The 27,140-nt window shown below is 47.9% G+C and overlaps 1 protein-coding gene across 1 annotated transcript in view; it reads right to left on the bottom strand.

Moving 5' to 3' along the window:
* The window catches only part of LOC129811267 (papilin-like), a 116,748-nt gene that overhangs the window by 54,883 nt on the left and 34,725 nt on the right, over positions 1-27,140 (bottom strand). Inside the window, exons 5-11 of the mRNA XM_055862439.1 lie at positions 26,337-26,439; positions 23,660-23,790; positions 18,595-18,718; positions 12,408-12,488; positions 6,787-6,959; positions 4,394-4,517; positions 3,880-4,006 (exon numbers count right to left, since the gene is read on the bottom strand). Of these exons, the coding sequence (XP_055718414.1) occupies positions 3,880-4,006; positions 4,394-4,517; positions 6,787-6,959; positions 12,408-12,488; positions 18,595-18,718; positions 23,660-23,790; positions 26,337-26,439 (863 nt within the window). The remainder of the gene's footprint in view (positions 1-3,879; positions 4,007-4,393; positions 4,518-6,786; positions 6,960-12,407; positions 12,489-18,594; positions 18,719-23,659; positions 23,791-26,336; positions 26,440-27,140) is intronic.

The following is a 27,140-nucleotide window of genomic DNA, read 5'->3' as shown; positions in this document are numbered from 1 at the left end:
AAACCCTCTTTATGATGTAACAGAACAACACTACAACTATGACCCAAACTAGCACACTACGTGTTATGCATTGTCAATCTCTCCTACTATGTAGTGCACATGCTAAGAGTTTTGGGACACAAACATTACACTATTTTAACAGACACAGACAGACAGCAACCCAGCTTAGGGATCAGTGGTCAGGGCTTAAGGGTTAGGGGTCGTAGTTCATGGAAGGGACCTCTGATGCAATTCTAGCATCAAATATTTTCACTCTCTCAGTGGAGAGGAACTTTATCTTAAAACTGCTCAACGAAGAGGGAGTAAATGGACGGAGGTGGGAGGAGGAGGATAAGGGAGGAAGGAGGGAGAAGGTGAGAGGAGGAGGATAAGGGAGGAAGCAGGGAGAAGGTGAGAGGAGGAGGATAAGGGAGGAAGCAGGGAGACGGTGAGAGGAGGAAGCAGGGAGAAGTTGGGAGGAGGAGAGCGGGAGGAGAGCTGGATAGAAGGTGAGAAGAGGAGGATAAGGGAGGAAGCAGGGAGAAGGTGAGAGGAGGAGGATAAGGGAGGAAGCAGGGAGACGGTGAGAGGAGGAAGCAGGGAGAAGTTGGGAGGAGGAGAGCTGGATAGAAGGTGAGAAGAGGAGGATAAGGGAGGAAGCAGGGAGAAGGTGAGAAGAAGAGTATAAGGGAGGAAGCAGGGAGAAGGTGAGAAGAAGAGGATAAGGGAGGAAGCAGGGAGAAGGTGGGAGGAGGAGGATAAGGGAGGAAGCAGGGAGGAGGTGAGAGGAGGAGGATAGGGGAGGAAGCAGGGAGAAGGTGAGAGGAGGAAGCAGGGAGAAGGTGAGAGGAGGAGGATAAGGGAGGAAGCAGGGAGGAGGTGAGAAGAGGAGGATAAGGGAGGAAGCAGGGAGAAGGTGAGAGGAGGAGGATAAGGGAGGAAGCAGGGAGAAGGTGGGAAGAAGAGGATAAGGGAGGACGCAGGGAGAAGGTGAGAAGAGGTGAGAGGAGGAGGATAGGGGAGGATAGGGGAGGAAGCAGGGAGAAGGTGAGAGGAGGAAGCAGGGAGAAGGTGAGAGGAGGAGGATAAGGGAGGAAGCAGGGAGAAGGTGAGAGGAGGAAGCAGGGAGAAGGTGAGAGGAGGAGGATAAGGGAGGAAGTAATGTAAAACGTACTGAACGCAGCGCTGGATAGAAGAAGGGAGGAGAGAGAGAGAGAGAGAGAGAGAGAGAGAGAGAGAGAGAGAGAGAGAGAGAGAGAGAGAGAGAGCGAGCGAGAGAGAGAGAGAGAGAGAGAGAGAGAGAGAGAGAGAGAGAGAGAGAGAGAGAGAGAGAGAGAGAGAGAGAGAGAGAGAGAGAGAGAGAGAGAGAGAGAGAGAGAGAGAGAGAGAGAGAGAGAGAGAGAGAGAGAGAGAGAGAGAGAGGAGAGAGAGAGAGAGAGAGAGAGTTTGGATCTCTGAGCTGGATGGTTGCCCCTTGCCTTTGTTCTGGGTCCCGACATGGAAGAACAGGCGTCAACACTAAACACTAAACACAGACTAACACTGAACTCAAACACATCCCAGGGAGTTGTGCCATATTCTAAATGTGTGTTAGATGTGTAGAGAATTAACTATTAACTTAAAATTAAATTGATTTGTTCCAAACGGCACCCTATTCCCTAGATAGTGCAAAAGAGCCCATAAGGCCCTGGTCAAAAGTAGTGCACTATATAGGGCTCTGGTCAAAAGTAGTGCACTATATAGGGCTCTGGTCTAAAGTAGTGCACTATATAGGGCTCTGGTCTAAAGTAGTGCACTATATAGGGCTCTGGTCTAAAGTAGTGCACTATATAGGGCTCTGGTCTGAAGTAGTGAACTATATACGGCTCTGGTCAAAAGTAGTGCACTATATAGGGAATAGGGTGCACTTTTGGATACGTCCTTGATCTCTGGTATACAACCCCCCCCTGTGTTTGAGGTCAAATGTTAAACTACAGCTTTTTGGAGCAGCGGGCCACCGTAGGCCCTGTGTTACCTGTACACATATGTTCTGGGGCTTTCAGAGGGCGTCCACACATGTGGCTGATACAGGTATGCCATCCTTTATGAACAGGGACAACAACAACATTACCCACAACAGTGAGACCAGAGAGAGAGGTGACCTGAGAGAGAGGAGAGGGGAGACCAGAGAAAGGAGAGAGGAGACCAGAGAGAGGACACCGGATAGAAGCAAGAGGAGACCAGACAGAGGAGACCAGACAGAGGAGACCAGAGAGGGGAGAGGACACCAGAGAGAGAGGAGACCAGAGAGAGAGAGAGGGGAGACCAGAGAGAGGAGAGAGGAGACCATAGAGAGAGGAGAAAGGAGACCAGAGAGAGATCAGAGAGAGGAGAAAGGAGACCAGTGAGAGGAGATCAGAGAGAGAGGAGACCATAGAGAGAAGACCAGAGAGAGAGGAGACCAGAGAGAGAGAGAGAGGAGACCAGAGAGAGGAGAGAGGAGACCATAGAGAGAGGAGATCAGAGAGAGGAGATCAGAGAGAGGAGACCAGAGAGAGAGGAGACCAGAGAGAGAGGAGACCAGAGAGAGGAGCCAGACCATAGAGTGAGAAAGAGGGCTCGGACCTGCCCATGCTGTCACTGAAGCCATTGTGGCACAGATACAAGGATGGGCCCCCTTTCTATCTCTATGGCCCAGCCAGACAGCTCCTGTATGGACACACAAACCTACTGAACCCAGTTTATCACGACTAACAAGATTACACTGGACTGTTCTCCTAATGATAGGTTCCATCCATTCTCAGCATAATTGCAAATTCCAGAAACGTTCCCAAAGTTCCCAGGTTTTCAGAAGGAGGAGGGAGCAGGGAGGAGGAAGCAGGGAGGAGGAAGCAGGGAGGAGAGAGGAGGAAGCAGGGAGGAGGAAGCACGGAGGAGGAGGGAGCAGGAAGGAGCAGGGAGGAGGAAGCAGGGAGGAGGAGGGAGGAAGCAGGGAGGAGGAGGGAGCAGGGAGGAGGGAGCAGGGAGGAGGGAGGAGGAAGCAGGGAGGAGGAGGGAGGAAGCAGGGAGGATGGAGCAGGAAGGAGGAAGCAGGGAGGAGGGAGGAGGAAGCAGGGAGGAGGAGGGAGGAAGCAGGGAGGAGGAGGGAGCAGGGAGGAGGGAGCAGGGAGGAGGAAGCAGGGAGGAGGGAGGAGGAAGCAGGGAGGAGGAGGGAGCAAGAAGGAGCAGGGAGGGCCTAAACCGACTGGGATTCCTGAAGAACCCGTGTGAACTTTGGGAAAGATCTGGGCCAATATCCATTAAACATCTCAAAGCACTGATCTAGGATCTGTCCATATCATCTCATTCATTCTGATCTAGGATCTGTCCATATCATCTCATTCTGATCTAGGATCTGTCCATATCATCTCATTCTGATCTAGGATCTGTCCATATCATCTCATTCTGATCTAGGATCTGTCCATATCATCTCATTCTGATCTAGGATCTGTCCATATCATCTTATTCATTCTGATCTAAAAGGCAACACTGACTCTGAGACGCTTCGTGATTCAGTCTTAACAGGTCAGTCATATTAAAGTATCACTCCACCATGTCAGCTTCTCTACCCATTCATACAGTCTTCTTCATCACAGTGGTCTTGATAGGTACAGTCTGTTTAGCAAACAGTAACTGGGGTCCGTCTCAAAGTACAGCGCAGACACTCCAGCATACTGGACGTGGAAATCAGGGCATTCATCGCTGAGCTAGGACGCAAAGCTGACTGACTGACGTCTAAGAAAATACAATCAACGTTGCTATCAGACTTCCTTTGATGTGCATGACTGTAACTCACGTCACTTTCCTTGATCAGTGTCTTGTTCGTTTCCCAAAAAGGAGTTATTGTGAAATGTAGAGCCTTGTGGGAAGTGGCTGACTCACCTGTGAGTCTGAGGACACTGCTGAGTGTTGCAGGTGCGGTTGGTGAGGGGGCGTGGCAAGGCGGAGCACAGGTAGTCTGGGTAGGCCTCGTTATCGATGGCACAGAACACCAGACGAGACTGGTACCCTGGTGGAGGAAGCAGGAAGAGGAATCAGTCCAACAGGGATGCTAAAGGAAGACTGTGTCCAAGGATACTTTGGTCGAAAACAAACAGCATTAACTATTGTTGAGTGGAACAAGAAGAACAAGAAGAATAAGAAGAACAAGAAGAACAAGAACAAGAAGAACAAGAAGAACAACAAGAACAAGAAGAAGAACAAGAAGAACAAGAAGAACAAGAAGAACAAGAAGAAAAACAAGAAAAACAAGAAGAACAAGACGAACAAGAAGAACAAGAAGAACAAGAATAGGAAGAACCAGAACAAGGGATGTGTAAGGACAAGTCAAATCGAGGAAGAACATGAGGTAGAAAACAAAAAGACTCCAGTGACAGACTAGAGTAAGGACACGTACCTGAGCCACACTCTCTGCTGCAGGCAGACCAGGAGCCGAAGCTCCAGTAGTATCCCTCTCTGGAGTGACCGTTAGGGAGATAGTACTCATACTCTACTCCCTGGTTGTGTTCCTGGCTGATCAACTGAGGGGGGGGGGGGGGGGGGGGGGGGGGGCGGAGACAGAAGGAAATCATCTGGGGATCTGTTTCAACACTGGTATATTTGATGAAAGATTACCCGTTACTGACACTGATTTTGCAAATAGGGTCGGCATCTCAAAATACACTACATGACCAAAAGTATGTGGACACCTGCTCATCATATATCTCTTTCCAAAATCATGGGCATTAAAATGGAGTTGGTCCTCCCCTTTGCTGCTATTACAGCCTCCACTCTTCTGGGAAGGTTTTCCACTAGATGTTGGAACATTGCTGCTATAACAGCCTCCACTCTTCTGGGAAGGTTTTCCACTAGATGTTGGAACATTGCTGCTATAACAGCCTCCACTCTTCTGGGAAGACTTTCCACTAGATGTTGGAACATTGCTGCTATAACAGCCTCCACTCTTCTGGGAAGACTTTCCACTAGATGTTGGAACACTGCTGTGCGGGATTTACTTCCATTCAGCAACAAGAGCATTTGTGAGGTCGGCGCTGATGTTGGCCGATTTAGGCCTGGCACGCAGTCGACATTTCAAATTCATCCCAAAGGTGTTCGATAGGGTTGAGGTCAGGGCTCTGTTCAGGCCAGTCAAGTTCTTCCATTTTGCCAAACCATTTCTGTATGGACCTTGCTCTGTGCACAGGGGCCTTGTCGTGCTGAAACAGAAAAGGGCCTTCCCCAAACTGTTGCCACAAAGTTGGAAGCACAGAATCATCTAGAATGCCATTGTATGCTGTAACGTTAAGATTTCCCTTCACTGGAACTAAGCGGCCTGAACCATGAAAAACAGCCCCAAACCATTATTCCTCCACCAAACTTTACAGTTGGCACTATGAATTCAGGCAGGTAGCTTTCTCCTGGCATCCTCCAAACCCAGATTTGTCCATCAGACTGCCAGATGGTGAAGCGTGATTCATCACTCCAGAGAACGTGTTTCCACTGCTCTAGAATCCAATGGCGGCGAGCTTTACACCACCCCAGCCGACATGTGGCATTGCGCATGGTGATGTTAGGCTTGTGTGCGGCTGCTCGGCCATGGAAACCCATTTCACAAAGTTCCCGACAAACAGTTCTTGTGCTGGCGTTGCTTCCAGAGGCAGTTTGTAACTCGATAGTGAGTGTTGCAACTGAGGACACGAGGATTTTACGCGCTACCCGCTTCAGCGCTCGGCGGTCCCGTTCTGAGAGCTTGTGTGGCCTACCACTCTGCGGCTGAGCCGTTGTTTCTCCTAAACGTTTCCACTTCACAATAACACCACTTTATAGTTGACTGGGGGCAGCTCTAGCAGGGCAGAAATTTGACATACTGACTTATGACGATCCTATGACGGTGCCACGTTGAAAGTCACTGAGCTCTTCAGTAAGGCCATTCTACTGCCAATGTTTGTCCATGGAGATTGCATGGCTGTGTGTCAGCAAACGGGTGTGGCTGAAATAGCCGAATCCACTTATTTGAAGGGGTGTTCACATACTTTTGTATATAAAGTGTAGTTGGGAGTCTGGTCCCAGATCTGTAGGAGTTGTCTTGCCAACTCCTATGGTCGTTGTTAGCCAGACAAACAGACTATATATCTGGGAGTCTGTTTCAACAATGGTATGTGTGGTAGAAGTTTACCCTTACTACCCAGGATTATACACACTTAGAAAAAATGGTTCGTAAATAGTTCTTCAACTGTCTCCATAGGAAAACCCTTTTGAGTTCCATGTAGAATCCTCTGTGGGAAGGGTTCTACCTGGAACCAAAACGGGTTCTCCAAAGGGTTCTCCTATGGGAACAGAACCTTTTCTTCTAACAGTGTAGTACCAGATAACGTTTATTTTTCAATATTTTACTTGCAAAATGTAACTGTACTTAAGAAACATAAACCGAAATGTTTCAGGTTGATGACACCTGATGTGTTCATCTCTATTGATTTACCATGTAGGCTGTGCGTGTGCGTGTGCGTGCGTGCGTGCGTGCGTGCGCGTGTGTGTGTGTGTGTGTGTGTGTGTGTGTGTGTGTGTGTCTGTGTCTGTGTCTGTGTCTGTGTCTGTGTCTGTGTCTGTGTCTGTGTCTGTGTGTCTGTGTGTCTGTGTCTGGTTGCTATGTGTGAGCCACACGCATGTAAAACCTACACAACACATTTCCCATTCCACAAGAATGGAACAATAAAGTTTTGAATCTGAATCTGAATCTGGCACCCTATTCTGTACATAGTTATAGGGAATAGGGTGCCATTTTGGACGCATCACCAGGTGTCTCTGACTGACCTCTATGACCAGCGGCTCGGTGGTGGGTCCGCGGCCGATGATGGTCTCAGGAGTCATCTCTCCCTCAGCCCCTCTCTGGTAGTACAGCATGGTGCCGGCTACCGGAGTGGCCCTGGAGAACTCGATCACCCAGTGGCCGTTCAGGTAGTACTCACCACGCAGGTTCTTAACGGCTGATGGTAGAAACAGTAGCCTTGGTTACAGTCACAGTCAGGTTCTTAACGGCTGATGGTAGACACAGTAGCCTTGGTTACAGTCACAGTCAGGTTCTTAACGGCTGATGGTAGACACAGTAGCCTTGGTTACAGTCACAGTCAGGTTCTTAACTTCTTGAGAATACAGGGGGTGCTGTTTCGCATTAGCATAATTGCCTCTACAGATTAAACTGCCTCTTATTCAATTATTGCTGTTACTATATGCATGTAACCATATACCATTGGATAGAAAACAAGCTATGGTTTCTAAAACCGTTCCAATTTTGTCTCTGAGTGAAACACAGGTCATTTCACAGCACTTTCCCTGAGCCAGAAGAAGATTGCAAGATGTGTATGCTCGCTTCAACGCTCTGCCTATATATGGTCACGCCACCTATGACCCGAAACACACTTCATTCTTCTTCCTCTGGGTGTCAGGAAGTTGTCAGAGGAGAAATTTTTTGTTTATCTTGTACTGACGTGAAATAAGACCTATTTCTTTAGCGTGACCGACAACTTCCGGTTTTCTGAAACGCGCGTTTTAGAGGTGCCATTGTCTTTTGTTATGCTGACGTTACGGATGAAAACTATCTCCGTCTCGAAGTTTGTTTGATACATGTGACCATATCACCGTAATGTATGTTTTTTCAATATAGTTTAATCAGATTATTAGAATTTTTTCGGGAGTTTTGCCGTGTTCCGTTCTTTGAGTTTTTTAACTTTGGACAGGGACCGTGCCAGTCGACCAGTACCCAGGCTAAATGAAGAGGGGAAGTTGCCATTGTGAATGGATTGAACGACTCATCAGGACTAAGGACACCTTGATCAACATTCTGATGAAAGATCAGCAATAGTAAGACCCAATTTACGATGTTATTTCATATATCTGTCGTGCATGTGAACTGGTCGGGCGCGTCCAGCTGGTTCTGGCTGGCCTGGTTATGCTAATTTAGCGCTACATTTTGTTTTCGCTATAAAACATTTAAAAAATCTGAAATATTGTTTGGATTCACCAGATGTTGGGCTTTCAATGTCTGTACGCTGTGTATTTTTTCTGAAATGTTTTAAGACAAGTAATTAGTTATATAACGTTGGTCTCTGTAATTGTTCTAGCTGCATCAGCACTATATCAGATTGCAGCTGCAATGTAGAACTGTGATTTATACCTGAAAAATGCACATTTAAAAAAAAAAACTATGCTATACCATAAATATGTTATCAGACTGTCATCTTATGAATTTGTTTGTAGGTTAGTGGCTATCAATATCTTAGTTTAGCCGAATTGGTGATAGCACCTGATGGAGTAAGAAACTGTTGGAGTAAGAAAATGGTGTCTTTTGCTAACGTGTTTAGCTAATAGATTTACATATTGTGTCTTCCCTGTAAAACATTTAAAACATCTGAAATGGTGGTTTTATTCACAAGATCTGTGTCTTTCATTGGGTGTCTTGGACTTGTGATTTAATGATATTTAGATGCTACTATTTAATTGTGACGCTATGCTAGCGATGCTAATCAGTGTGGGGGGGGGTGGGGGGTGCTCCCGGATCCGGGTTAGGTACTCGTTCTTAATGGCTGATGGTAGACACAGTAGCCTTGGTTACAGTCACAGTCAGGTTCTTAACGGCTGATGGTAGACACAGTAGCCTTGGTTACAGTCACAGGCAGGTTCTTAACGGCTGATGGTAGACACAGTAGCTTTGGTTACAGTCACAGTCAGGTTCTTAACGGCTGATGGTAGACACAGTAGCCTTGGTTACAGTCACAGGCAGGTTCTTAACGGCTGATGGTAGACACAGTAGCCTTGGTTACAGTCACAGTCAGGTTCTTAACGGCTGATGGTAGACACAGTAGCCTTGGTTACAGTCACAGTCAGGTTCTTAACGGCTGATGGTAGACACAGTAGCCTTGGTTACAGTCACAGGCAGGTTCTTAACGGCTGATGGTAGACACAGTAGCCTTGGTTACAGTCACAGTCAGGTTCTTAACGGCTGATGGTAGACACAGTAGCCTTGGTTACAGTCACAGTCAGGTTCTTAACGGCTGATGGTAGACACAGTAGCCTTGGTTACAGTCACAGGCAGGTTCTTAACGGCTGATGGTAGACACAGTAGCCTTGGTTACAGTCACAGTCAGGTTCTTAACGGCTGATGGTAGACACAGTAGCCTTGGTTACAGTCACAGGCAGGTTCTTAACGGCTGATGGTAGACACAGTAGCCTTGGTTACAGTCACAGTCAGGTTCTTAACGGCTGATGGTAGACACAGTAGCCTTGGTTACAGTCACAGTCAGGTTCTTAATGGCTGATGGTAGACACAGTAGCCTTGGTTACAGTCACAGGCAGGTTCTTAACGGCTGATGGTAGACACAGTAGCCTTGGTTACAGTCACAGTCAGGTTCTTAACGGCTGATGGTAGAAACAGTAGCCTTGGTTACAGTCACAGTCAGGTTCTTAACGGCTGATGGTAGACACAGTAGCCTTGGTTACAGTCACAGGCAGGTTCTTAACGGCTGATGGTAGACACAGTAGCTTTGGTTACAGTCACAGTCAGGTTCTTAACGGCTGATGGTAGACACAGTAGCCTTGGTTACAGTCACAGGCAGGTTCTTAACGGCTGATGGTAGACACAGTAGCCTTGGTTACAGTCACAGTCAGGTTCTTAACGGCTGATGGTAGACACAGTAGCCTTGGTTACAGTCACAGTCAGGTTCTTAACGGCTGATGGTAGACACAGTAGCCTTGGTTACAGTCACAGGCAGGTTCTTAACGGCTGATGGTAGACACAGTAGCCTTGGTTACAGTCACAGTCAGGTTCTTAACGGCTGATGGTAGACACAGTAGCCTTGGTTACAGTCACAGTCAGGTTCTTAACGGCTGATGGTAGACACAGTAGCCTTGGTTACAGTCACAGGCAGGTTCTTAACGGCTGATGGTAGACACAGTAGCCTTGGTTACAGTCACAGTCAGGTTCTTAACGGCTGATGGTAGACACAGTAGCCTTGGTTACAGTCACAGTCAGGTTCTTAACGGCTGATGGTAGACACAGTAGCCTTGGTTACAGTCACAGGCAGGTTCTTAACGGCTGATGGTAGACACAGTAGCCTTGGTTACAGTCACAGTCAGGTTCTTAACGGCTGATGGTAGACACAGTAGCCTTGGTTACAGTCACAGTCAGGTTCTTAACGGCTGATGGTAGACACAGTAGCCTTGGTTACAGTCACAGGCAGGTTCTTAACGGCTGATGGTAGACACAGTAGCCTTGGTTACAGTCACAGTCAGGTTCTTAACGGCTGATGGTAGACACAGTAGCCTTGGTTACAGTCACAGTCAGGTTCTTAACGACTGATGGTAGACACAGTAGCCTTGGTTACAGTCACAGGCAGGTTCTTAACGGCTGATGGTAGACACAGTAGCCTTGGTTACAGTCACAGTCAGGTTCTTAACGGCTGATGGTAGACACAGTAGCCTTGGTTACAGTCACAGTCAGGTTCTTAACGGCTGATGGTAGACACAGTAGCCTTGGTTACAGTCACAGGCAGGTTCTTAACGGCTGATGGTAGACACAGTAGCCTTGGTTACAGTCACAGTCAGGTTCTTAACGGCTGATGGTAGAAACAGTAGCCTTGGTTACAGTCACAGTCAGGTTCTTAACGGCTGATGGTAGACACAGTAGCCTTGGTTACAGTCACAGGCAGGTTCTTAACGGCAGATGGTAGACACAGTAGCCTTGGTTACAGTCACAGTCAGGTTCTTAACGGCTGATGGTAGACACAGTAGCCTTGGTTACAGTCACAGTCAGGTTCTTAACGGCTGATGGTAGACACAGTAGCCTTGGTTACAGTCACAGGCAGGTTCTTAACGGCTGATGGTAGACACAGTAGCCTTGGTTACAGTCACAGTCAGGTTCTTAACGGCTGATGGTAAACACAGTAGCTTTGGTTACAGTCACAGTCAGGTTCTTAACGGCTGATGGTAGACACAGTAGCCTTGGTTACAGTCACAGGCAGGTTCTTAACGGCTGATGGTAGACACAGTAGCCTTGGTTACAGTCACAGGCAGGTTCTTAACGGCTGATGGTAGACACAGTAGCCTTGGTTACAGTCACAGGCAGGTTCTTAATGGCTGATGGTAGACACAGTAGCCTTGGTTACAGTCACAGGCAGGTTCTTAACGGCTGATGGTAGACACAGTAGCTTTGGTTACAGTCACAGTCAGGTTCTTAACGGCTGATGGTAGACACAGTAGCCTTGGTTACAGTCACAGTCAGGTTCTTAACGGCTGATGGTAGACACAGTAGCCTTGGTTACAGTCACAGTCAGGTTCTTAATGGCTGATGGTAGACACAGTAGCCTTGGTTACAGTCACAGGCAGGTTCTTAACGGCTGATGGTAGACACAGTAGCCTTGGTTACAGTCACAGTCAGGTTCTTAACGGCTGATGGTAGACACAGTAGCCTTGGTTAGGGTCACAGTCAGGTTCTTAACGGCTGATGGTAGACACAGTAGCCTTGGTTACAGTCACAGTCAGGTTCTTAACGGCTGATGGTAGACACAGTAGCCTTGGTTACAGTCACAGTCAGGTTCTTAACGACTGATGGTAGACACAGTAGCCTTGGTTACAGTCACAGTCAGGTTCTTAACGGCTGCTGGTAGACACAGTAGCCTTGGTTACAGTCACAGTCAGGTTCTTAATGGCTGATGGTAGACACAGTAGCCTTGGTTACAGTCACAGTCAGGTTCTTAATGGCTGATGGTAGACACAGTAGCCTTGGTTACAGTCACAGGCAGGTTCTTAACGGCTGATGGTAGACACAGTAGCCTTGGTTACAGTCACAGGCAGGTTCTTAACGGCTGATGGTAAACACAGTAGCCTTGGTTACAGTCACAGTCAGGTTCTTAACGGCTGATGGTAGACACAGTAGCCTTGGTTACAGTCACAGTCAGGTTCTTAATGGCTGATGGTAGACACAGTAGCCTTGGTTACAGTCACAGTCAGGTTCTTAACGGTTGATGGTCGACACAGTAGCCTTGGTTACAGTCACAGTCAGGTTCTTAATGGCTGATGGTAGACACAGTAGCCTTGGTTACAGTCACAGTCATGCTCTTAACGGCTGATGGTAGACACAGTAGCCGTGGTTACAGTCACAATCAGGCTCTTAATGGCTGATGGTAGACACAGTAGCCTTGGTTACAGTCATTAAATTGAGTTCTCCTGCTACACAGTAGCCTTGGTCAGAGTCACAGTCATTAAATATAGGAATCCTCTACATACTCATGTTGTCATGATAAGATTGAACTCTTGATCTTAAATGCCACTTCACTGATCTTAATGACATTTAATGTACAGGACATTTGATAGCTATATCGTCTGTCTAGCCTAACCCTTAACCATTAACCATCCAGTTGTCAAAGGAATGAAGTACTCACCCAGGTAGTTACGAGTGGCAACAGTCTCTCCGATGCGGATGGAGGTGGCTCCCACAGGGATGATAAACATCTGGTTATAGCCTGGGAGGGAGGAGAACAGGAGAGATAGAACAGCTGGTTATAGCCTGGGAGGGAGGAGAACAGGAGAGATAGAACAGCTGGTTATATCCTGGGAGGGAGGAGAACAGGAGAGATAGAACAGCTGGTTATATCCTGGGAGGGAGGAGAACAGGAGAGATAGAACAGCTGGTTATAGTCTGGGAGGGAGGAGAACAGGAGAGATAGAACAGCTGGTTATAGTCTGGGAGGGAGGAGAACAGGAGAGATAGAACAGCTGGTTATAGCCTGGGAGGGAGGAGAACAGGAGAGATAGAACAGCTGGTTATATCCTGGGAGGGAGGAGAACAGGAGAGATAGAACAGCTGGTTATATCCTGGGAGGGAGGAGAACAGGAGAGATAGAACAGCTGGTTATAGTCTGGGAGGGAGGAGAACAGGAGAGATAGAACAGCTGGTTATATCCTGGGAGGGAGGAGAACAGGAGAGATAGAACAGCTGGTTATAGTCTGGGAGGGAGGAGAACAGGAGAGATAGAACAGCTGGTTATATCCTGGGAGGGAGGAGAACAGGAGAGATAGAACAGCTGGTTATAGTCTGGGAGGGAGGAGAACAGGAGAGATAGAACAGCTGGTTATATCCTGGGAGGGAGGAGAACAGGAGAGATAGAACAGCTGGTTATAGTCTGGGAGGGAGGAGAACAGGAGAGATAGAACAGCTGGTTATATCCTGGGAGGGAGGAGAACAGGAGAGATAGAACAGCTGGTTATAGTCTGGGAGGGAGGAGAACAGGAGAGATAGAACAGCTGGTTATAGTCTGGGAGGGAGGAGAACAGGAGAGATAGAACAGCTGGTTATATCCTGGGAGGGAGGAGAACAGGAGAGATAGAACAGCTGGTTATAGTCTGGGAGGGAGGAGAACAGGAGAGATAGAACAGCTGGTTATAGTCTGGGAGGGAGGAGAACAGGAGAGATAGAACAGCTGGTTATAGTCTGGGAGGGAGGAGAACAGGAGAGATAGAACAGCTGGTTATAGTCTGGGAGGGAGGAGAACAGGAGAGATAGAACAGCTGGTTATAGTCTGGGAGGGAGGAGAACAGGAGAGATAGAACAGCTGGTTATAGTCTGGGAGGGAGGAGAACAGGAGAGATAGAACAGCTGGTTATAGTCTGGGAGGGAGGAGAACAGGAGAGATAGAACAGCTGGTTATAGTCTGGGAGGGAGGAGAACAGGAGAGATAGAACAGCTGGTTATACCCTGGGAGGGAGGAGAACAGGAGAGATAGAACAGCTGGTTATACCCTGGGAGGGAGGAGAACAGGAGAGATAGAACAGCTGGTTATAGTCTGGGAGGGAGGAGAACAGGAGAGATAGAACAGCTGGTTATAGTCTGGGAGGGAGGAGAAGAGGAGAGATAGAACAGCTGGTTATACCAGGGGAGGGAGGAGAACAGGAGAGATAGAACAGCTGGTTATAGTCTGGGAGGGAGGAGAACAGGATGGATAGAACAGCTGGTTATAGTCTGGGAGGGAGGAGAACAGGAGAGATAGAACAGCTGGTTATAGTCTGGGAGGGAGGAGAACAGGAGAGATAGAACAGCTGGTTATAGTCTGGGAGGGAGGAGAACAGGAGAGATAGAACAGCTGGTTATAGTCTGGGAGGGAGGAGAACAGGAGAGATAGAACAGCTGGTTATACCCTGGGAGGGAGGAGAACAGGAGAGATAGAACAGCTGGTTATACCCTGGGAGGGAGGAGAAGAGGAGAGATAGAACAGCTGGTTATACCAGGGGAGGGAGGAGAACAGGAGAGATAGAACAGCTGGTTATAGTCTGGGAGGGAGGAGAACAGGAGAGATAGAACAGCTGGTTATAGTCTGGGAGGGAGGAGAACAGGAGAGATAGAACAGCTGGTTATATCCTGGGAGGGAGGAGAACAGGAGAGATAGAACAGCTGGTTATAGTCTGGGAGGGAGGAGAACAGGAGAGATAGAACAGCTGGTTATAGTCTGGGAGGGAGGAGAACAGGAGAGATAGAACAGCTGGTTATAGTCTGGGAGGGAGGAGAACAGGAGAGATAGAACAGCTGGTTATAGTCTGGGAGGGAGGAGAACAGGAGAGATAGAACAGCTGGTTATAGTCTGGGAGGGAGGAGAACAGGAGAGATAGAACAGCTTGTTATACCAGGGGAGGGAGGAGAACAGGAGAGATAGAACAGCTGGTTATAGTCTGGGAGGGAGGAGAACAGGAGAGATAGAACAGCTGGTTATATCCTGGGAGGGAGGAGAACAGGAGAGATAGAACAGCTGGTTATAGTCTGGGAGGGAGGAGAACAGGAGAGATAGAACAGCTGGTTATAGTCTGGGAGGGAGGAGAACAGGAGAGATAGAACAGCTGGTTATATCCTGGGAGGGAGGAGAACAGGAGAGATAGAACAGCTGGTTATAGTCTGGGAGGGAGGAGAACAGGAGAGATAGAACAGCTGGTTATAGTCTGGGAGGGAGGAGAACAGGAGAGATAGAACAGCTGGTTATAGTCTGGGAGGGAGGAGAACAGGAGAGATAGAACAGCTGGTTATAGTCTGGGAGGGAGGAGAACAGGAGAGATAGAACAGCTGGTTATAGTCTGGGAGGGAGGAGAACAGGAGAGATAGAACAGCTGGTTATAGTCTGGGAGGGAGGAGAACAGGAGAGATAGAACAGCTGGTTATAGTCTGGGAGGGAGGAGAACAGGAGAGATAGAACAGCTGGTTATAGTCTGGGAGGGAGGAGAACAGGAGAGATAGAACAGCTGGTTATACCCTGGGAGGGAGGAGAACAGGAGAGATAGAACAGCTGGTTATACCCTGGGAGGGAGGAGAACAGGAGAGATAGAACAGCTGGTTATAGTCTGGGAGGGAGGAGAACAGGAGAGATAGAACAGCTGGTTATAGTCTGGGAGGGAGGAGAAGAGGAGAGATAGAACAGCTGGTTATACCAGGGGAGGGAGGAGAACAGGAGAGATAGAACAGCTGGTTATAGTCTGGGAGGGAGGAGAACAGGATGGATAGAACAGCTGGTTATAGTCTGGGAGGGAGGAGAACAGGAGAGATAGAACAGCTGGTTATAGTCTGGGAGGGAGGAGAACAGGAGAGATAGAACAGCTGGTTATAGTCTGGGAGGGAGGAGAACAGGAGAGATAGAACAGCTGGTTATAGTCTGGGAGGGAGGAGAACAGGAGAGATAGAACAGCTGGTTATACCCTGGGAGGGAGGAGAACAGGAGAGATAGAACAGCTGGTTATACCCTGGGAGGGAGGAGAAGAGGAGAGATAGAACAGCTGGTTATACCAGGGGAGGGAGGAGAACAGGAGAGATAGAACAGCTGGTTATAGTCTGGGAGGGAGGAGAACAGGAGAGATAGAACAGCTGGTTATAGTCTGGGAGGGAGGAGAACAGGAGAGATAGAACAGCTGGTTATATCCTGGGAGGGAGGAGAACAGGAGAGATAGAACAGCTGGTTATAGTCTGGGAGGGAGGAGAACAGGAGAGATAGAACAGCTGGTTATAGTCTGGGAGGGAGGAGAACAGGAGAGATAGAACAGCTGGTTATAGTCTGGGAGGGAGGAGAACAGGAGAGATAGAACAGCTGGTTATAGTCTGGGAGGGAGGAGAACAGGAGAGATAGAACAGCTGGTTATAGTCTGGGAGGGAGGAGAACAGGAGAGATAGAACAGCTTGTTATACCAGGGGAGGGAGGAGAACAGGAGAGATAGAACAGCTGGTTATAGTCTGGGAGGGAGGAGAACAGGAGAGATAGAACAGCTGGTTATATCCTGGGAGGGAGGAGAACAGGAGAGATAGAACAGCTGGTTATACCCTGGGAGGGAGGAGAACAGGAGAGATAGAACAGCTGGTTATAGTCTGGGAGGGAGGAGAACAGGAGAGATAGAACAGCTGGTTATAGTCTGGGAGGGAGGAGAACAGGAGAGATAGAACAGCTGGTTATAGTCTGGGAGGGAGGAGAACAGGAGAGATAGAACAGCTGGTTATAGCCTGGGAGGGAGGAGAACAGGAGAGATAGAACAGCTGGTTATAGTCTGGGAGGGAGGAGAACAGGAGAGATAGAACAGCTGGTTATAGTCTGGGAGGGAGGAGAACAGGAGAGATAGAACAGCTGGTTATAGTCTGGGAGGGAGGAGAACATGAGAGATAGAACAGCTGGTTATAGCCTAGGAGGGAGGAGAACAGGAGAGATAGAACAGCTGGTTATAGTCTGGGAGGGAGGAGAACAGGAGAGATAGAACAGCTGGTTATAGTCTGGGAGGGAGGAGAACAGGAGAGATAGAACAGCTGGTTATAGTCTGGGAGGGAGGAGAACAGGAGAGATAGAACAGCTGGTTATAGTCTGGGAGGGAGGAGAACAGGAGAGATAGAACAGCTGGTTATAGTCTGGGAGAGAGGAGAACAGGAGAGATAGAACAGCTGGTTATAGTCTGGGAGGGAGGAGAACAGGAGAGATAGAACAGCTGGTTATATCCTGGGAGGGAGGAGAACAGGAGAGATAGAACAGCTGGTTATAGTCTGGGAGGGAGGAGAACAGGAGAGATAGAACAGCTGGTTATAGTCTGGGAGGGAGGAGAACAGGAGAGATAGAACAGCTGGTTATAGCCTGGGAGGGAGGAGAACAGGAGAGATAGAACAGCTGGTTATAGTCTGGGAGGGAGGAGAACAGGAGAGATAGAACAGCTGGTTATAGTCTGGGAGGGAGGAGAACAGGAGAGATAGAACAGCTGGTTATAGTCTGGGAGGGAGGAGAACATGAGAGATAGAACAGCTGGTTATAGCCTAGGAGGGAGGAGAACAGGAGAGATAGAACAGCTGGTTATAGTCTGGGAGGGAGGAGAACAGGAGAGATAGAACAGCTGGTTATAGTCTGGGAGGGAGGAGAACAGGAGAGATAGAACAGCTGGTTATAGTCTGGGAGGGAGGAGACACAAAGGGGGGGGGGGGGGGCAGAACACCTGGTTATACCCTGGGAGAGAAGAGACACAAAGGGGGGGGGGGGACAGAACACCTGGTTATACCCTGGGAGAGAAGAGACACAAAGGGGGGGGACAGAACAGCTGGTTATACCCTGAGAGAGAAGAGACACAAAGGGGGACAGAACACCTGATTATACCCTGGGAGAGAAGAGACACAAAGGGGGGGCAGAACACCTGGTTATACCCTGGGAGAGAAGGGACACAAAGGGGGACAGAACACCTGGTTATACCCTGGGAGAGAAGGGACACAAAGGGGGACAGAACACCTGGTTATACCCTGAGAGAGAAGAGACACAAAGGGGGACAGAACACCTGATTATACCCTGGGAGAGAAGGGACACAAAGGGGGACAGAACACCTGGTTATACCCTGGGAGAGAAGGGACACAAAGGGGGACAGAACACCTGGTTATACCCTGAGAGAGAAGAGACACAAAGGGGGGACAGAACACCTGGTTATACCCTGGGAGAGAAGGGACACAAAGGGGGACAGAACACCTGGTTATACCCTGGGAGAGAAGGGACACAAAGGGGGACAGAACACCTGGTTATACCCTGGGAGAGAAGGGACACAAAGGGGGACAGAACACCTGGTTATACCCTGGGAGAGAAGGGACACAAAGGGGGACAGAACACCTGGTTATACCCTGGGAGAGATGGGACACAAAGGGGGACAGAACACCTGGTTATACCCTGGGAGAGATGGGACACAAAGGGGGGACAGAACACATCAGTGGATAAACCAGAGTTACCACAGTTGTTGACACTAAAACTTTGTGACAAACTATCGCTAGAAGACGCTGGAGCCCTGTGGAGGCATTCTATTGGTCTGCCAATACCACAGCATGAACAATTTAGAGCCCACAACTGCACCATGGGGAAGCACTACCATAAATGGACATGTGAGGTGAAAAGGACAATCTGTACGAAGGTTGAAAAATACCGGTAAACATTCAAAACATTCCCAGGTTTTCCTGAAATCCTAGTCGGAGGATTCCCGAATTTGCTTCTTATTCCATTATGATTCTAGAAATCTTCTAACCGCGATTTCTAGAAAACCTAGGACTTTTTGGGAAAGTTAGCAGACTATAACCAACCCTAATCTGTATCTTACCTTTGGGCAGGTTGTTAATATCGAAGGTACTCCTGACTGGGTAGCAGGATCGTCCGTTGCCGCCACACTGCAGACAGGGGTCCTCCTGCTGGGGGGATTCCAGCATGTTGTCACAGCCCAGACGCTACAGGAGGTGGAAGCAGAGAGAAGGAGAGAGAGACAAGGATATGGGTTAGATGGATGAAATGGGGGGTGAAAAATAAAAAAGCACACACCCTGAAAGTAGGGTGATCAGAGAACAGAGAAACAGATCTCTTTAGTGGGACGGAGGGGGTTTTACAGTGCACGTCCATCTATAGTGGGACGGAGGGGGTTTTACAGTGCACGTCCATCTATAGTGGGACGGAGGGGGTTTTACAGTGCACGTCCATCTTTAGTGGGACGGGGGGGGTTTACAGTGCACGTCCATCTATAGTGGGACGGAGGGGGTTTTACAGTGCACGTCCATCTATAGTGGGACGGAGGGGGTTTTACAGTGCACGTCCATCTAGAGTGGGACGGGGGGGGGTTTTACAGTGCACGTCCATCTATAGTGGGACGGAGGGGGTTTTACAGTGCACGTCCATCTATAGTGGGACGGAGGGGGTTTACAGTGCACGTCCATCTAGAGTGGGACGGGGGGGGGTTTTACAGTGCACGTCCATCTATAGTGGGACGGAGGGGGTTTTACAGTGCACGTCCATCTATAGTGGGACGGAGGGGGTTTTACAGTGCACGTCCATCTTTAGTGGGACGGGGGGGGTTTACAGTGCACGTCCATCTATAGTGGGACGGAGGGGGTTTTACAGTGCACGTCCATCTATAGTGGGACGGAGGGGGTTTTACAGTGCACGTCCATCTAGAGTGGGACGGGGGGGGGTTTTACAGTGCACGTCCATCTATAGTGGGACGGAGGGGGTTTTACAGTGCACGTCCATCTATAGTGGGACGGAGGGGGTTTACAGTGCACGTCCATCTAGAGTGGGACGGGGGGGGGTTTTACAGTGCACGTCCATCTATAGTGGGACGGAGGGGGTTTTACAGTGCACGTCCATCTATAGTGGGACGGAGGGGGTTTTACAGTGCACGTCCATCTATAGTGGGACGGAGGGGGTTTTACAGTGCACGTCCATCTATAGTGGGACGGGGGGGGTTTTACAGTGCACGTCCATCTATAGTGGGACGGGGGGGGTTTACAGTGCACGTCCATCTTTAGTGGGACGGGGGGGGTTTTACAGTGCACGTCCATCTATAGTGGGACGGAGGGGGTTTTACAGTGCACGTCCATCTATAGTGGGACGGGGGGGGTTTTACAGTGCACGTCCATCTATAGTGGGACGGAGGGGGATTACAGTGCACGTCCATCTATAGTGGGACGGAGGGGGTTTACAGTGCACGTCCATCTTTAGTGGGACGGAGGGGGTTTACAGTGCACGTCCATCTTTAGTGGGACGGAGGGGGTTTACAGTGCACGTCCATCTTTAGTGGGACGGAGGGGGTTTACAGTGCACGTCCATCTATAGTGGGACGGAGGGGGTTTACAGTGCACGTCCATCTTTAGTGGGACGGAGGGGGTTTACAGTGCACGTCCATCTTTAGTGGGACGGAGGGGGTTTACAGTGCACGTCCATCTAGAGTGGGACGGAGGGGGTTTACAGTGCACGTCCATCTAGAGTGGGACGGAGGGGGATTACAGTGCACGTCCATCTAGAGTGGGACGGGGGGGGCAGGGTTCCCTATCTGGCAGCCCACCTGTTCTTATTACAGCAGGGTTCCCTATCTGGCAGCCCACCTGTTCTTATTACAGCAGGGTTCCCTATCTGGCAGCCCACCTGCTCTCAGTACAGCAGGGTTCCCTATCTGGCAGCCCACCTGCTCTCAGTACAGCAGGGTTCCCTATCTGGCAGCCCACCTGCTCTTATTACAGCAGGGTTCCCTATCTGGCAGCCCACCTGTTCTTATTACAGCAGGGTTCCCTATCTGGCAGCCCACCTGCTCTCAGTACAGCAGGGTTCCCTATCTGGCAGCCCACCTGTTCTTATTACAGCAGGGTTCCCTATCTGGCAGCCCACCTGTTCTTATTACAGCAGGGTTCCCTATCTGGCAGCCCACCTGCTCTCAGTACAGCAGGGTTCCCTATCTGGCAGCCCACCTGCTCTTAGTACAGCAGGGTTCCCTATCTGGCAGCCCACCTGCTCTTAGTACAGCAGGGTTCCCTATCTGGCAGCCCACCTGCTCTTATTACAGCAGGGTTCCCTATCTGGCAGCCCACCTGCTCCTATTACAGCAGGGTTCCCTATCTGGCAGCCCACCTGTTCTTATTACAGCAGGGTTCCCTATCTGGCAGCCCACCTGTTCTTATTACTGCAGGGTTCCCTATCTGGCAGCCCACCTGTTCTTATTACAGCAGGGTTCCCTATCTGGCAGCCCACCTGTTCTTATTACTGCAGGGTTCCCTATCTGGCAGCCCACCTGTTCTTATTACAGCAGGGTCCCCTATCTGGCAGCCCACCTGCTCTTATTACAGCAGGGTTCCCTATCTGGCAGCCCACCTGCTCTTATTACAGCAGGGTTCCCTATCTGGCAGCCCACCTGCTCTCAGTACAGCAGGGTTCCCTATCTGGCAGCCCACCTGTTCTTATAACAGCAGGATTCCCTATCTGGCAGCCCACCTGCTCTTATTACAGCAGGGTTCCCTATCTGGCAGCCCACCTGTTCGTATTACAGCAGGGTTCCCTATCTGGCAGCCCACCTGCTCTTATTACAGCAGGGTTCCCTATCTGGCAGCCCACCTGTTCTTATTACAGCAGGGTTCCCTATCTGGCAGCCCACCTGTTCTCAGTACAGCAGGGTTCCCTATCTGGCAGCCCACCTGTTCTTATTACAGCAGGGTTCCCTATCTGGCAGCCCACCTGCTCTCAGTACAGCAGGGTTCCCTATCTGGCAGCCCACCTGCTCTTAGTACAGCAGGGTTCCTTATCCGGCAGCCCACCTGCTCTTATTACAGCAGGGTTCCCTATCTGGCAGCCCACCTGCTCTTATTACAGCAGGGTTCCCTATCTGGCAGCCCACCTGCTCTTATTACAGCAGGGTTCCCTATCTGGCAGCCCACCTGCTCTTAGTACAGCAGGGTTCCCTATCTGGCAGCCCACCTGCTCTTAGTACAGCAGGGTTCCCTATCTGGCAGCCCACCTGCTCTTAGTACAGCAGGGTTCCCTATCTGGCAGCCCACCTGCTCTTAGTACAGCAGGGTTCCCTATCTGGCAGCCCACCTGCTCTTAGTACAGCAGGGTTCCCTATCTGGCAGCCCACCTGCTCTTAGTACAGCAGGGTTCCCTATCTGGCAGCCCACAGTCCCTTTCAATAATCACAATGCACTTCTGTTATTAGCCTTAAGTTAAATCCTACTTTACAGCCACACAGACACAGAGACATACACACTAGTGCTGAGCGATTAACCAAAGCGTCAGTTATTTTTTATTTTTTAAACAACTCATTTACTGACTTCGATTCAATTATTTAAATTGCATTTTGTTTATTAATTTTTGGTGAGCTCAATGCACCCTTCGCACAGTTTCTCTAGAGATAAATCAGATCAAGCCTGAATTGTGCGATGAAGTAGGGAGTTGTAGTATCCAACAGGAAAATATTCTACATAGTTAAGGGCAGAAAACGTGGTAATGAACTACAAGGATCATAATCCATTGAACATCTACTCGTCCGGTCTGTGTGTTTTTTAACTCATGCAACAGAAGAGAGAAGATTGCGGGATCGTGAGGTGATATAGAAAGCAGCTGTTGCTTAGCGACGTATCGTGATCGTGAGGTGATATAGAAAGCAGCTGTTGCTTAGCGACGTATCGTGATCGTGAGGTGATATAGAAAGCAGCTGTTGCTTAGCGACGTGTCGTGATCCTGAGGTGATATAGAAAGCAGCTGTTGCTTAGCGACGTGTCGTGATCGTGAGGTGATATAGAAAGCAGCTGTTGCTTAGCGACGTATCGTGATCGTGAAGTGATATAGAAAGCAGCTGTTGCTTAGCAATGTATCGTGATCGTGAGGTGATATAGAAAGCAGTTGTTGCTTAGCAACGTGTCGTGATCGTGAGGTGATATGGAAAGCAGCTGTTGCTTAGCGACGTATCGTGATCGTGAGGTGATATAGAAAGCAGCTGTTGCTTAGCGACATATCGTGATCGTGAGGTGATATAGAAAGCAGCTGTTGCTTAGCGACGTATCGTGATCGTGAGGTGATATAGAAAGCAGCTGTTGCTTAGCGACGTATCGTGATCGTGAGGTGATATAGAAAGCAGTTGTTGCTTAGCAACGTGTCATGATCGTGCGGTGATATAGAAAGCAGCTGTTGCTTAGCGACGTATCGTGATCGTGAGGTGATATAGAAAGCAGCTGTTGCTTAGCGACGTGTCGTGATCCTGAGGTGATATAGAAAGCAGCTGTTGCTTAGCGACGTGTCGTGTCGTGATCGTGAGGTGATATAGAAAGCAGCTGTTGCTTAGCGACGTATCGTGATCGTGAGGTGATATAGAAAGCAGCTGTTGCTTAGCGACGTATCGTGATCGTGAGGTGATATAGAAAGCAGCTGTTGCTTAGCGACGTATCGTGATCGTGAGGTGATATAGAAAGCAGCTGTTGCTTAGCGACGTGTCGTGATCGTGAAGTGATATAGAAAGCAGCTGTTGCTTAGCGACGTGTCGTGATCATGAGGTGATATAGAAAGCAGCTGTTGCTTAGCGACGTGTCGTGATCGTGAGGTGATATAGAGAGGTATATCTACCTGGAAATACATGATCTAAGTGATCGATAGTTGATATTCAGCAGTCATTAAAGTATGCCTTATTTACTTAGAACAACTACTAAAATAGTGATTTTGTCAGACAGCGTAGGCAGCATTAATAATTGTATTTTGTGTTGGTACAGCATTCAACCCACATAATGCATAGTTAAAAATATTATATAACTGTAATTATTTTTCAATAATCAAACCGAAACCTAACCGACCTCAAAAAGCATTAATCGCTCAGCACTAATGCACACACACACACGCACGCACGCACGCACACAGCCTACCTTACAGACGCCATCCACACACACGTCCTTCCTCCCGGGGTGGCAGGGGGTACCGTCAACCACAGCTGTCTTGTGACGGTAGAAGAAGTTCTCTCCCCTGGGCATACAGTTCAGCTCACAAGGGTTGTCAGCTGGTGGGGCGAGACACACACACACACACACACAGACACACACACACACACACAGACACACACACACACACACACACACACACAGACACACACACACACACACACACACACATCTGTAGTCATCATAACTTTACCAGTAATATATTTCAGTGGTCAGCTGAACATGTTCACTGTATTCCAAGTCAACACACAGACAACATACTACCATTACCAGACCTTATACCTCTAATGACAGTATAGAGTCATTACCAGACCTTATACCTCTAATGACAGTATAGAGTCATTACCAGACCTTATACCTCTAATGACAGTATAGAGTCATTACCAGACCTTATACCTCTAATGACAGTATAGAGTCATTACCAAACCATATACCTCTAATGACAGTATAGAGTCATTACCAAACCATATACCTCTAATGACAGTTTAGAGTCATTACCAGACCTTATACCCCTAATGACAGTATAGAGTCATTACCAGACCTTATACCCCTAATGACAGTTTAGAGTCATTACCAAACCTTGTACCCCTAATGACAACATACTACCATTACCAGACCTTATACCTCTAATGACACTATAGAGTCATTACCAAACCTTATACCCCTAATGACAGTATAGAGTCATTACCAAACCTTATACCTCTAATGACAGTATAGAGTCATTACCAGACCTTATACCTCTAATGACAACATACTACCATTACCAGACCTTATACCTCTAATGACAGTATAGAGTCATTACCAGACCTTATACCTCTAATGACAACATACTACCATTACCAGACCTTATACCTCTAATGACAGTATAGAGTCATTACCAGACCTTATACCTCTAATGACAGTATAGAGTCATTACCAGACCTTATACCTCTAATGACAACATACTACCATTACCAGACCTTATACCTCTAATGACAGTATAGAGTCATTACCAGACCTTATACCTCTAATGACAACATACTACCATTACCAGACCTTATACCTCTAATGACAGTATAGAGTCATTACCAGACCTTATACCTCTAATGACAACATACTACCATTACCAGACCTTATACCTCTAATGACAGTTTAGAGTCATTACCAGACCTTATACCTCTAATGACAACATACTACCATTACCAGACCTTATACCTCTAATGACAGTTTAGAGTCATTACCAGACCTTATACCTCTAATGACAGTTTAGAGTCATTACCAGACCTTATACCTCTAATGACAGTTTAGAGTCATTACCAGACCTTATACCTCTAATGACAGTTTAGAGTCATTACCAGACCTTATACCCCTAATGACAACATACTACCATTACCAGACCGTATACCCCTAATGACAGTTTAGAGTCATTACCAGACCTTATACCCCTAATGACAGTATAGAGTCATTACCAGACCTTATACCCCTAATGACAGTATAGAGTCATTACCAGACCTTATACCCCTAATGACAGTATAGAGTCATTACCAGACCTTATACCCCTAATGACAGTATAGAGTCATTACCAGACCTTATACCCCTAATGACAGTATAGAGTCATTACCAGACCTTATACCTCTAATGACAGTATAGAGTCATTACCAGACCTTATACCTCTAATGACAGTTTAGAGTCATTACCAGACCTTATACCTCTAATGACAACATACTACCATTACCAGACCTTATACCTCTAATGACAGTATAGAGTCATTACCAAACCTTACACCCCTAATGACAGTATAGAGTCATTACCAGACCTTATACCCCTAATGACAGTATAGAGTCATTACCAGACCTTATACCTCTAATGACAGTATAGAGTCATTACCAAACCTTATACCCCTAATGACAGTATAGAGTCATTACCAGACCTTATACCCCTAATGACAGTATAGAGTCATTACCAGACCTTATACCTCTAATGACAACATACTACCATTACCAGACCTTATACCCCTAATTACAGTATAGAGTCACTACCAAACCTTATACCTCTAATGACAGTATAGAGTCATTACCAAACCTTATACCCCTAATGACAGTATAGAGTCACTACCAAACCTTATACCTCTAATGACAGTATAGAGTCATTACCAAACCATATACCTCTAATGACAGTATAGAGGAGTCATTACCAGACCTTGTACCCCTAATGACAGTTTAGAGTCATTACCAGACCTTATACCCCTAATGACAGTATAGAGTCATTACCAAACCTTACACCCCTAATGGCAGTATAGAGTCATTACCAAACCTTATACCTCTAATGACAGTTTAGAGTCATTACCAGACCTTATACCCCCTAATGGCAGTATAGAGTCATTACCAAACCTTATACCTCTAATGACAGTTTAGAGTCATTACCAGACCTTATACCCCCTAATGGCAGTATAGAGTCATTACCAAACCTTATACCTCTAATGACAGTTTAGAGTCATTACCAAACCTTATACCCCTAATGACAGTATAGAGTCATTACCAGACCTTATACCCCTAATGACAGTATAGAGTCATTACCAAACCTTATACCCCTAATGACTTGCCCAAATTCTCCTGTCCTGACTCACCTCCATAGTATGGGAGCCACTTGTATCGTTTTCCCTGGAAGTCAGATCCATCAAACTGAGAGCACTGTTCCTCTCTGAAGTCTCTGGATCCCCCTGGGCAGTCCTGGGTGATACACCGCGAGAGGGATGGGGTTAGGGGTTAGAGGTCAAGGGGTCAGGGCATTGGCAGAAAAGACAGTGCACTATTGTGTAACACCTTTCAATGTCTTGGTATGAACTGAACAGAGAACAGACAGTATAGTTGATTCGCTTAATAAAAACATGAGCTGGTTACACACCCAGAGAAAAGTATTTCATGTAGAAGTGCTGACGAACAGAGAATAAACTATTCGCTTTTTTTTTTTTTTAAGAGTCGCACACTCTATAACAACTGATCTGACAACTGTGAGAGAGTTACACCAACAGGAAGTCTATGTCATTTCAGACATAAATCAGATGCATTATATCTATCAGAGAGGATGACGTACAGACAGAGAGGAACAGAGGTGACTATCTATCAGAGAGGATGACGTACAGACAGAGAGGAACAGAGGTATCTATCTATCAGAGAGGATGACGTAGAGACAGAGAGGATGACGTACAGACAGAGAGGAGGACGTACAGACAGAGAGGAACAGAGGTGACTATCTATCAGAGAGGATGGCGTACAGACAGAGAGGAGGACGTACAGACAGAGAGGAACAGAGGTGACTATCTATCAGAGAGGATGACGTAGAGACAGAGAGGATGACGTACAGACAGAGAGGGACAGAGGTGACTATCTATCAGAGAGGATGACGTAGAGACAGAGAGGAGGACGTACAG

The sequence above is a fragment of the Salvelinus fontinalis genome, chromosome 15 (assembly GCF_029448725.1).
Source record: "Salvelinus fontinalis isolate EN_2023a chromosome 15, ASM2944872v1, whole genome shotgun sequence".
NCBI classification, from domain to species: Eukaryota; Metazoa; Chordata; class Actinopteri; order Salmoniformes; family Salmonidae; genus Salvelinus; species Salvelinus fontinalis.
This window is presented reverse-complemented; position numbering and strand designations above follow the sequence as displayed.